This window comes from Polistes fuscatus, unplaced genomic scaffold (genome assembly GCF_010416935.1).
Source record: "Polistes fuscatus isolate 324 unplaced genomic scaffold, CU_Pfus_HIC Scaffold6, whole genome shotgun sequence".
NCBI classification, from domain to species: domain Eukaryota; kingdom Metazoa; phylum Arthropoda; class Insecta; order Hymenoptera; family Vespidae; genus Polistes; species Polistes fuscatus.
In genome coordinates, this window is record NW_025113140.1 from 16,191 (window position 1) to 29,629 (window position 13,439).

Sequence of the window (13,439 nt, forward strand, 5' to 3'; positions counted from 1 at the left end):
TTTTCTTGTACAAATTGTATCGCCAAGCCTCCTACCAGGTAATGAAAGATTTACTGTCAATCGACTTACTAGAAAATATTCAAAACTTGTATCAACGAATTTCTTCTTCGTAGAGATGCCATGGGAATCATTTTGCAAATAGAATGCAGCAGCAGTTTAAAAGAACTTTTAAAAAGCAAACATAATTATCTTGTATAGGGAATAAACCAATGTTATAATAATTTTTTAAATAATATTTATTCAAAGTATTAAAGATCTTATTCTTTCTGCATAGGTGTTCATTCAATGTACTAAAAAGAGAGCGTATGATTTTTCACTACGATAAAAAGAATCCAACAACACTTTTATCATGAAAGATTTAGGAAGACACCAATGAAAATGTTCCGTTCTCACACTGGAAGGAAACCATGTACTATAATATTACATCAAAAGAATTGAAGAAGAAATGTATCCTGATTATTACAAATTTAAAAGACGAACAGGAATCATATTATATCAAGAATTCTTTTCTTGTACAAATTGTATCGCCAAGCCTCCTACCAGGTAATGAAAGATTTACTGTCAATCGACTTACTAGAAAATATTCAAAACTTGTATCAACGGAGTTCTTCTTCGTAGAGATGCCATGGGAATCATTTTGCAAATAGAATGCAGCAGCAGTTTAAAGGATCTTTTAAAAAGCAAACATAATTATCTTGTATAGGGAATAAACCAATGTTATAATAATTTTTTAAATAATATTTATTCAAAGTATTAAAGATCTTATTCTTTCTGCATAGGTGTTCAATCAATGTACTGAAAAAGAGAGCGTATGATTTTTCACTACGATAAAAAGAATCCAACAACACTTTTATCATGAAAGATTTAGGAAGACACCAATGAAAATGTTCCGTTCTCACACTGGAAGGAAACCATGTACTATAATATTACATCAAAAGAATTGAAGAAGAAATGTATCCTGATTATTACAAATTTAAAAGACGAACAGGAATCATATTATATTAAGAATTCTTTTCTTGTACAAATTGTATTGCCAAGCCTTGTACCAGGTAATGAAAGATATTATTGTTAATCGACTTACTAGAAAATATTGAACACTTGTATCAACGAATTTCTTGTTCGTAGAGATTCCATGGTAATTATTTTGCAAATTGAATGCAGCAGCAGTGTAAAGGATCTTTTAAAAAGCAAACATAATTATCTTGTATAGGGAATAAAACAATGTTATAATAATTTTTTAAATAATATTTATTCAAAGTATTAAAGATCTTATTCTTTCTGCATAGGTGTTCAATCAATGTACTGAAAAAGAGAGCGTATGATTTTTCACTACGATAAGAAGAATCCAACAACACTTTTATCATGAAAGATTTAGGAAGACACCGGTGAAAGTGTTCCGTTCTCACACTGGAAGGAAACCATGTACTATATATTCCATCAAAAGAATTGAAGAAGAAATGCATCCTGATTATTACAAATTTAAAAGAAAAATAGGAATCATATTATATTAGGAATTCTTTTCTTGTACAAATTGTATTGCCAAGCCTCCTACCAGGTAATGAAAGATTTACTGTCATTCGACTTACTAAAAAATATTCAAAACTTGTATCAACGAAGTTCTTCTTCGTAGAGATGCCATGGGAATCATTTTGCAAATAGAATGCAGCCGCAGTATAAAACATCTTTTAAAAGGAAAAATATTTTTTCAATGTATTAAAGATCTTGTTCTTTCTGCATAGGTATTCAATCAATGTAATGGAAAAGAGAGCGTATTATTTTTCACTACGATAAGAAGAATCCAACAACACTTTAATTATGAAAGATTTAGAAAGACACCAGTGAAATTGTTCCGTTTTCACACTGGAAGGAAACCATGTATACTATAATATTCTATCAAAAGAATTGAAGAAGGAATGCATCTTGGTTATTATAAATTTAAAAGACAAATAGGAAATACATTACATTAGGATATTCCTAACATATGTAAAGTATATTACTTAGCATTGTACCGGTTAATTGAAAACACTATTATACATCGACTGGCAATAAATTATTTAAAGGAAACTATTCTTTTTAAATAATAGATTGGGGTAAAGTAGAAAGTCTATAGATACGAAATATTGAAAAAATGTCTTAATAGAACAAAATAATAGACACTTCTATAGATTAATTATCAATTATTTTAATATTCTAATGCACTCTCATTATATTTAAGATTGTTTAAACGCATATACATTTATTTAAACATTACATACTTTTTGACGTACTTTGAATAATAATTAATATTGATTTTATTTTTTATTAGTTGAAAAATTTACCCCTTCCCTCCGAAGTCGTCACTGCGCAGGAATGTTAAAAAAAATATACCTTCGTTAAAACAATTACATAAAAATTAATAGAATGTTATAATCGGAACGTTATAATATTAAATTCTATTTATTACGAATATTACTCCCGTTATATACATGCGCAACGTTCGGAAAGTCATATAAACAAGTTTTAATAAAAGTATTTTCACAGAGGACAATGACTCATTACAACGGCGAATTTCGAAGAAGATGGTACATAGACGTTATACTGGGTGCTTTTAGACAACAATAGACACTTCTATCGATTAATTATCAATTATTTTAATATTCTAATGCACTCTCATTATATTTAAGATTGTTTAAACGCATGTACATTTATTAAACATTACATACCCTTTAACGTACTTTGAATATTAATTAATTTCGATTTTATGTTTTAATAGATGAAAATTTTACCCCTTCCCACCGAAGTCATCACTGCGCAAGAACATTACAACAAATGTACATTTGTTTAAGCAATTACATAAAAATTGAAATAATGTTAAAATGAAAACTTTATATAATTTTTATTTCTATTTATTACAATTAATTTTCTCGTTACATATATAAGAAACTTTCGAAAAGCCATGTATATAACATTCATTAAAAAAAAATACTTTTTTATATGACAATGTTTCAGTCTTACAGTAGATTTCGAAGAGGAAGGTTCATCAAAAGGTACATCTTTATTTTTAGATTATAATATATATTTCCATCAATTAATTAACAATTATTTAAAGTGTATTGAACAAAGTATTGTTGTCTACTAATACATAATGTATGTATATGTTTAAGCAATTATATTATTTTAAATATTACATACTCTCCTATTGACTTATTTTGAATATAGAAAATAATTTTAATATGAATTTATTTTTATGATTTTAGATGACTGTTATCATATCAAGTTTATCAAAATAACTATTAATGATATTGTTACTTTGTTTTTTTTTGTATACAAAATATGCAGAATAATACGTGTAAGATCACGAGATGGATTTTCTTATATTATCAGAAAAATTGTTAATAAAATTTTCCAAATAATTGACAAACGACTTTTGAATTTGCGGATAAAGAAAAAAAAAGGAGGCCAACGATGGGGAATGATTGTCCGTGTAAATATTTGACGTATATGGAAAACGTTTGACGTTTAAAACGAAGCGGAGGTTCCAACGTTTTCAGTTACTTTAACCGTATAAAGCCGTGCATCACGAAGGATTTGGTTTAAATTTCCAACGAAGTCGAGTCGGTAACGTTTTTGCTTCGAGTTGTGTCGTTCAGATAAGAAGAAAAAGGAGCAAGAAAAGTAACGGAAGAAGAAGGGGAGAAGAAGGGGAGAAAAAGAAGAGAAAGAGGAAGAGGAAGAGGAAGAAGGGAGAAAAGCCAGCCAGCAGCATATAGCGAATATACTTAGGAAAAAGAAGAAGAAGAAGAGAGAAAGAGGGTAGCGTCTCTTCACAGGTGTCGCTCTGGAGCACTACTACTCGAAAGGCCACACTTGCTGCTGGTACCGCGAACGCGGACGGTAAACCGGTGTACCAATGTCGCTCATCCTCCGCGACTAAGTTCTTCCGAATCGGAAATTGTATTGCAAATCAATATTAATCGTCGTACACTTTAATCCATCGTAACACGTATAAAATAATCTCTCTAATCATCAGCATAATATCACTTATGAAAATCATAAACAAAAATAAACAGCAACATTAATTCTATGTTAACAAGTATTGGTGATTTGCGTGAAAATAAAGTAAAAGTTATAATAAAATGAACGTTTTGAATTGCAGATAGATTACTTTAGATTCATGCCGAAAGTGTGTGTATAGAAATGAAATCAACTATTTTCAATTGTGAGAAAAAGAACATGAGTTTGTTTCCGATATGAATAGAACTGAAAAATTGTTTATCCTTTAAAGAAGAAGAAGGAGACGGAAGGAAAACTTTTGAGTGAGTTCGTTAGGCAAGGTGCAAGGTGCAAGGTGCAAGGTGCAAGGTGCGATCGGGTGAGGATCGTTTGGAGGGACGAGAAGACCGGTCTCTCGGTACATCCACGAGGTAAATATCGTGCGTGCGTGCGTGCGCGCGTACTCGGGCGATTGCCGTTATGTAATTGGTTCCACTCGACGCCACGCGAACGAGCAACAAAGTCAGAATCGAAAGTAATCGACCGATATGAATTGTTTCGATTTTCATGGAAGAAACCATCTCACGAATTATGGAAATGATCGATACCGATCATCGTAGTCTGCACTTCAATCGACTTTACTTAGCCAGTCAATTTCCTAATTAGGTTAACAAAAATCTACTCTTGTTAAGAGTGATCTGATGAACTACTGTAACTCTTCGATAAGATATGGACGACGTCGTGCAGAATAGTCTACATTCGGAACAATGGTTTTCGATGTTTGAGAAAGGAGATAAGCGACCAAGTTCCATCGGTAGCGGCGCTCTACGTTTCATTCGTACTCGCAGCAGCATCCGAAGAGATCTTAAGAAGCACTACAATAGGTACGATTTTGATTTTAATTAAATTTTTGGTTTTATTAGGTTCTGTGCAAAAATAATAGCTGCTTTTAAATATCTAATTTTTGAAAGCTTGCGTTGTTTCTCGTACTAATATTATATTTTTTAAGAATCTTTAATGATTGTGGCATGAAAGGATTATTTGTAATATATTTGTTTGTTTATATGAACAATGCTTAGTTCTTTGGCAATTTCTCGACTTGTTTTATTGATTTCCGTTTTACTTAACCTGAAGTTGATTTGTTTCAAAGTATTTGTAAATATACGAATCTCGAGCAGAAACATAATTATAATAAAATAATTATTACCGACACGTTCGCTATAGTTGTATCTCCGAGCGAAAAATTTCAAGTCTTCTTATGTCGCAAATTATCACTCATGTTGACTCCTCACGAATGTAATTACCTGTGATTACTCGGCAGATGTATGTATATTGATTGATAGTCATACATATCCATTTTTAGAAATTTTAAATGCATAATTTAAAGTCGTTTATGATCCTACTTGAGTTACTTTTATTCACTATTGCACTCTAATTCGATACAGAAATGGAATATACTCGTCTTACAATTTATGATACATTGCTTTCTCTTGGCTACGTATTTTCCTCAAAAAATAACGAAAAGAATAAAGAAATAAAATAAAAATAGAAAGAAAAAAAAATTAAATGATCGGATAGAAATAATAGACCGGCATGGGCATTCTCCATGCGGTAAATCGTCGCGGGAACGATCACGACGTTTCTCCTCTAAAGGAAAAACATCCAACGACCGGCTTTAGCCTTCGATCCTTTTTGAACGAGCGCCTATGAACGAAAGGGCTAATGGAGTGTAACGAAGGTAAGAGTATCATCAAGAAAAATGTTCTACTTGGTAAACTTTTAACAAGCGAATATAATTATTTCTAATATCGATGCGAGAATTAGTTTTATTCTACTTGAATTTATAATTAATGTTTATATGCTCTTTTAGATTGGTATGGTTCATACCTTATCGTCAAATGTATTAGAGTAACTAGAGAAGTATATTACGCTCTCTCTCTCTCTCTCTCTTTTTAAAGAGCCCTCTAACAAATCCGTTAAATAAAACAATCCCTTGAATCAATCGACAGAATGAAAATGCGTAATGGAGAAGGTTGATCTATCGGAGCATGTTCGGATACCTGTATATAAATCTAAGATTCTGTGGCATGTATGGTTCAGTTAAGTCGATCTCGAACCATTATTACTCGAAACCATTACCTTTGAGTTCGGGCACCAATATTATCCGATGAAGACTGATAAGCTTTTTAGACGGTTTCTCGCGTATTCTATACTAGCTTGTCGCAAAAATAACAAAACAGCACAGCACTCGTAAATTCTGTGAGTAAAGACAAGCCTTTATTAAAAAGTTGCTAGCGTTATGACTTTACAAGATTAGATATTGTACAGTAATAACGAACAATAACATAATTATCTACCTGTCGTTGCTAGAAACTAATTGCTTTCAGAGTAGGAAATAAAATAAGCTCTCGTCGATCATGATACAACGATCCGTGAAAAATTCAACCATATTTATAAGTTTTCTTGCATGTTCTTATTAAATTTTTTGTGTGTGCGTGTACGCATAAGTGATGTACCGTTATCAGCCCTGATCCGATCGCGAGAAACGTCAAGGAGGAGAACGCAATGATAAATAACATTGCAAGATCTTCTCTCCCTCTCTTTTCCTCTCTTTCTATCTCCCTTTTCTTCCTCCCTTTCACTCCTTCTTCTTCTTCTTCTTCTTCTTCTTCTTCTTCCCTTTCCTTTCCTTTCCTTCTGTAAGCCGAGAGACGACGTTTCGGCTTTCTTCAAAGTAACCAGCCTTGAAATAACGGGGCAAACCTTTTCGAAAGCAACCGAAATCTTGCTCATACATGTACACAATATTCACTATACTACTTTCCTCCTTCTTATTGTCTAAATTTCCTCAAAATATTAAACCGTATGCGTATTTTAGAAAATATTCTCACTCGACGATCGCTAATTTTCTTCTAGCTCAACTGTACTTTTCTCTGCTAACCCTTCCTTTGCCATATTTACCTCTTTACATCGTATAATTATTCTTTATTTAGAAAGAACAAAATAAATGATTATTACTATAAGTCATAATGTTGCCTTCTATGATAATTCAGATTCGCTCGTAGACGGTAGGAACAAGTAAGTACTCCTCTAGCCGAGTGTAGCAAGTTGAATATACTATTTCGTAGCTTTCAACTGACAACTAATTACATTTCGAATGTCGCGATATTTTCAACAAAGGTAATTCGCCACGCCGTGTATCTTGTTGTCCGATAATGGTTCTCGAGGAGGTTTGAGAATCACAGGAGTATCCGCTCATAGCGCGTGGCCTCGGATAAAAATCTAAGTAGGTATCTGCACAGTTTCATAGCATAGAATATGCGACTAATAATAATAAGTGCAACTTTTCAAATATTATTTTGAACCACCATATCCACTGATTTATTTAACGTAGTTTATTTAACTATTCTGGATTATAAGATAGTGTCAGATAATATAGGAACACTAAACTTAATTTCGCAATACAACTCATATGACTCAATTTCTACTAAAGATATATTAAACAAACATCTTTACTTAGGATAACTGACTCCGTTTCTGATTTATCTAAAATTTGAGTTTGTTCCACTTTTGAATATAGGATCAACAATACTTAATCAATCTTTCTCCACTCGCACCACGACGCATTCAAAGTTATAGGTATACTAAACAAATATCCTAACTCTGAGATGCGGGATCATCGTATCCGCACCAGATTTATGTAACATCGCTTCTGATTCATCCTGTATATATGCATGTACTTATATACATATGTAAGTACGTTGAGCCATACTCTAAGGAAGATCCTTAAATATAAGAAAGTAACGAAGGTAAAGGTTTCTCCGTGACGTCCGCTCCGTTTGGAGCCGTCAGGGGTCAGTGAGCGGCTCCGGTCGGCGAAGCTGGTTCTGAATTCTCTCATCTTCTTCTTCTTCTTCTTCTTCTTCTTCTTCTTCTTCTTCTTCTTTATCCTCAGCTTCTTCGTATACTTTTTTTCTTTCTATCTTCTCACTCGTACGGGCTTCTTTCCCTGTTTGTGTCGACTTCTCAACACGTCTTGAACGAATGTTCGAGTCCAATAAGTCTCGCGCTTCTATTGCCAAGCTCCAGAGTCACAGACTTTTTCTTTCTTTCTTTCTTTCTTCTTTTACCAGTGAAAACAATTAAACACGGTCCACTATCGCCACCAGTCCACCAGAGGTTAATCGAAGTATGCCGTGAGTTGCGATTCGTCTTGATCTTGCAAATACTCTTGTGAAAATTATAAGAGCGGTGTAAGATTCTTGTAACAGACTAAATAAGAGAATAAATATAAATTCATAATGCGTAACTCGAGTAATATTAATCGAAACTGACGATACTTGTGTCAGGGTTGCGTAAATCGTAGAGTTATTGGAAATAAGAGTTGTGATATTGGCTTATTTATTGCCAGTCAAAAGTTATTGCGTCTTGAAAGTGAGTGAAAATAAAGAAGAAATTTATAATATACACATAATTTGACATTTTTGACAGATACATATTATGCATATTCAATAATGCAGAAAGAAGAAATATATGATAAATCGCGTTTTTTAAATGGTACTAATAATCAGCTAATCGATCAGATTCATTCGCGTAGCCATTTCTATGGAAATGAAAGCGTTATTCAAAAAAGAGGTTAAATTAATTATACTTACGTCGTGGTAGTTTCTACTGGTGAGAATACAACATAAAAGGCGTATACTTTATAGCAGAAACGTATGGCATATCGGTTGCACGAAAAGTAACAGAGATGTGTATGTAAAGTTTAAAATCGGGCAAAGATTCATATTCGAGGTTTCGAGCTTAGATTCGAACCAAAGTTGCAGACTCTAGAAGTTGAATATAATTGAACGTAGTGCTCTTTATTTACCGCTTGATCAACGCCTTCGACGGTGATGCTGAGGTTGGTGGGGCAAGGCGTGATCCTTTCCAGTTGCACGAACTTCTACAACGGGGAGGTCTTTGGGTGGAGCGAAGTTCACTAGGTCGGGTCAAACGAACAAGAGCTTAGACGTTACAAAGATATCGAATCGTGTCTTTTCCTTTTCGAATTAGACGGAAAATTTGACAAGAATAAAAATTAAGACGTTCCAAGAGTTGTTTATGATTTTCAAGAGAAATTTTAGTATAAGGATTATATATATATTGTGAAGATTATTTTGTTAGTTAAACAAGTTTTTTCAATATTTTCTATCGAGCAATCTTCAATGTTTAGTTGTATTTAGTAGTCTTTAATTCATGACAGTTTTTGACCGCCAATTTTGTCCATAAATTTATCGACGAAAGGTCGATAAAATCTTATAGTTGACCAGAGCAAAATATATCGTTGACATCAAAATTACTAGATATTTATATTACAAATATCATATTCTTCTTCTTCTTCTTCATATTCATTACCATGAATAATTTGTTAAACTCATTCTTTTTTTTTCTTAATAAAATTTCATAATCTATCATCTAATTTTGCCTTTATTTTCACTCAATTCCAATACATAATAACTTTTGACTGAATTATTAAAAATATCTCATTTCATTTTTAATCTTTTTATGGAGCGAATTTTCTTCTCGACTATAAAAAAATGTATAAAACGTTAAATCATCAAATATCGACCTATTAATACAGATTAACAAGAAATTCAACATTTCCAACAATTTTATTAAAATAAATAGATATTGTAACTATGAATTGAAACAACGGCTTGCAACGTCTGCACTTTTATGGATATAAAAGCTTACTTATGGTATTCCATAATACAATTTGCGCATGAAACATCAAAAATATTGATGTACGTTGCAAGAATTTCACGTAGGATCGAAAAAATATCATACAAATGTTACCGATTACCAATCCTTCCACAAGCATTTTCAAAGACACGAATCTTATTTTGTATTCATCCTGATCAAGAATGGCAATCCTTTTCCGTGACGCATGATAATACATAGTAAATGATCATTGGTAGTATTCGTGAGCACGATGCAAAAGAGAAAATGTTTCCGAGTAAGGAGAACAGTGACAAGAGCATGCCGTGTGACTGCAGGACTCTTGAATGATCCATCGGGTGGTCGTTATTTTGGCCGTTGTTTGGCCGTTGTTTGGCCGTTGTTTGGCCGTTGTTTGATCGCTGTTTGTTCGCTGTTTGTTCGCACACATGCTCCCAAAGTTTCACATTGTCTGTTCGTGCTGAATCTTCTCAGGTATTTTTGCTATCACTGTACAAACAGCCTAGAGCTTTCGGAATCGTGTTCATTGCGATCACCATGATGATCATAAGCATCACGATCGTGTTCTAAGGTATCCCTAGGAAGACGTTAACAAAACGTGAGCGTGATTTTGTTATAGCACCCACACGTCATCCTCTTTAATCGGCGTGGTACACGTTTGTGTTCATCCTCTTTTTCTTCTTCTCTTGTTCTTACAAATAGACAAAGCGGGATCTAATGTGTACGTACGTATATAGGTGTACACGTCCACTGTTGTGAAGTTCCAGTGACCTGGAAGCGAGAAAACGCAATGAATATTTTATAAGAGAGTAAAACTAACCTCCGTACGGAGGCGGCGGCGGCGGCGGCACTGATTTAGCATCCGCGAGCATAATGCTGTCACAGCCTTAGGGAAGACGTTATTCTGCCGTTCGATCGTTAAAGCCAAATGAATTCACTGCAAACGCGATTTGCATGATACCTTTTAACCAAACTATTCATATTACACATGCCTTCCTTTCGGCTATACGAGCATACATATCTAGTCGATTTATGCGATTAAAGTGAGAACGGTCAATTTATCGACGAAAGGAAACAAACGAAAAGGATCTCGCGCGATATCCTTGGTGTCGTCGCTCGAGAATTCTTATTCTCTATTACCGTTGCTTAAAAGTGCTTTAATTTATTGGTAGAAAGTGTCAATAATTAAGGAGCAATTTCATTTATTCTCTCCATTTCTTTCGTCGTTGTTATGAAAGATCATACCACATGAGTTCCGTCGTAGAATGACTTATCTATAAAAGAAAAGTCTCCAAATAATCGTAAGAATAAATATAAATAAAAATAAATAAATAAAAAGGAAATATATAGCTTTAGGTGTCTTTAGGAATAGCTAAAGCGTAGTGGCAGCTGTACGACGAGCTTATCTTTGCTCGAGACTCGTTGGAAAAGTAAGAGGAGTCTTTCCTACCACTGCAAAGACCAAGATCGGATGCGATCTATTCCAAAGTTGTTGTTGCATTACGTTGCTGGGATACGCGATCGTTGTCAATGTAGTCGTCGTCGTCGTCGTCGTCGTCGTAGTAGTAGTAGCAGTAGTAGTAGACCGCCTGAAGTCTCAATCTCTTCTTGTTCCTTAAGGAATCATCGCTAATACAATCATAGTATCCATGCACATATATCTATGTATGTGTGCATATACATATTAACATATGAGACAGCACGTAATGCACGTAGGTACGTGGATAATCGCGTTCGCGCCGAAGCACCAGCATGATCGGTACGTATTTCATGCTATGCAGCCGGGATCATTTCAATCGAACATTATCGAGCTGGAGTAGAGCCACGTAACGAGCCCACGTAGAGTTAGCTACGGGGCAATCAATAGAACGAGCGACCGCGTGTGCCTTGTTTTAGGTATATGCCTATGTATAAGTATCATATGTTGGTATATACGTGCGTAGGTGTTACATATACATTCGTAGTAATACTTACATAGAAGTATATACGCGTTGTACAACGCTCTCTTGCTTCCCTTAGTCTCCCTTCGAGGGAAGAGCAAAGAGGTCAGAGCCCTACGTATTCGTACTCTTCTATTTTCAAATGTTTTTCCCTTGTTTCGTTGCATTTCTACTGGATGGTTCCGCTCTGAAAGACTTAAGACGACCTTTTTTCTTGGGTCATTCTTACTAAAATTCTCCTAATTATTATGTAATATAAATATTATTTCTTATATCACGCGCATTTATGGCTCATTCAACATTTTTGGTTTTCTTTATTTTACTACTTCAGTTCATGGTAGTTACAATGCTACTTATATTACTATATATAAACAGTACTTTCATTACTTTATAATATTTAGATTTTATATTGATTTTTCCACAGAATCTTCAAATGAAAACATTTGATTTATTTATTACTTACAATGAAATTATTTTGAAATATTTTCAATAGCTCATGCTATTTTCCTTTTACATATTTACTATCCTATACGAGCTTGTGTCCTATCGAAAGGAATGTGTACGTACGTTCTTCACATGTATTGTCCTACGATAATGTTTCCACAGTATTCCATACTACACCCAGCGGATAGGGACCTTCTTAGATAGGTTCCTCCCTTTGTGCGTATACAAATTATACGCTTAACATAACTACATATCGTAACGTCTGGCAGCGATTTCGTTGCACTCTTTATCGTCTGCTCGCACGACACCAAGGAATTACGCGATGTAGCTGAGGTTTAAGGTAAGAAAACTTCGTCTACCGCGTACTTTATATTCTCAAGAAGGGTTACTAGTCTCATATATGAAAGGTTCCACCCTTGTGAAACGTCGATTGGCTTTCACAATGAACACGAAATATGGCCGATAAAAATTTACAATGGTTTCGTAGATTATCGTTTAATATACCATCTGCGCCACAATATACTTAAGAATTTACAAGTGGATACTATCGTAATATCGTACATGATCAGAGGTGCATAGGCACCGTACATAGGCACTAAGCAACCAACTGCAACCTTCTTTTTTCTTCTTTTTTTAATCCAATGTAATTGTTTACAAACTTTTTGATTGTTTTAGTTCGCACCATTTTGAAAAAAAGTGTTCGTAAATTGTTCGGACTGCATATACCTAACCTCACTCTTTTTGTATAATATAAATACTAAATAAATACATCTACCAAGTTCATACATGTTTATTGCATTAAAATACGAATAAATATTTGCTCTTATCAAGGATTCATAAAGCGGCACTTTATTTTTCGGGCAATATTCGCATTCGTAAGAAATATTAGAATACGTTCCTTCATAAACTAAAATATCTAATAGGATTAACTATTTGGAGTTTTGCTGGAAGAAGTTAAAGCAAGCGAAGAATTTTCCTCGAAATATTAAAACTTTGTGCGAATACTGTGATTTAATATAAGTCGTTGATTACATTGCGATCGTTAGGATACCAGTATGCTAACGAAGGAAAGCATGAATCTCGTACTCCTACAACCTTCCTACGCTGGCTAGAAGAGTTCGACGACTTTTCTGAAGCAATTAAGAGAAGAACGTATAACAGAGAAAATTGATGTACTTGCATACCAGTCGAGAATCCAGTGGTTTTGTTTCTCTAAAGCCAGCAGTCGTGGTGTATAATAGAATTTATTACAATATTATAGACAAAATTCCAATGATTTCAGTAAAGTATAGTACAGAGGTATAGAGTAAGTGCAGAAATAATTTCAATGAAATAATTCAAGTAATTTTAATGAAACAATCA

At 33.9% G+C, this 13,439-nt stretch overlaps 1 protein-coding gene across 1 annotated transcript in view; it reads left to right on the forward strand.

The window, feature by feature from the left end:
• Window positions 1–3,852: 3,852 nt before the first annotated feature.
• Window positions 3,853–13,439, forward strand: part of LOC122523697 — an 84,386-nt gene continuing 74,799 nt past the window's right edge. The window contains exon 1 of the mRNA XM_043645615.1: window positions 3,853–4,856. Within this exon, the coding sequence (XP_043501550.1) occupies window positions 4,702–4,856 (155 nt within the window). The 5' untranslated portion in view covers window positions 3,853–4,701. The remainder of the gene's footprint in view (window positions 4,857–13,439) is intronic.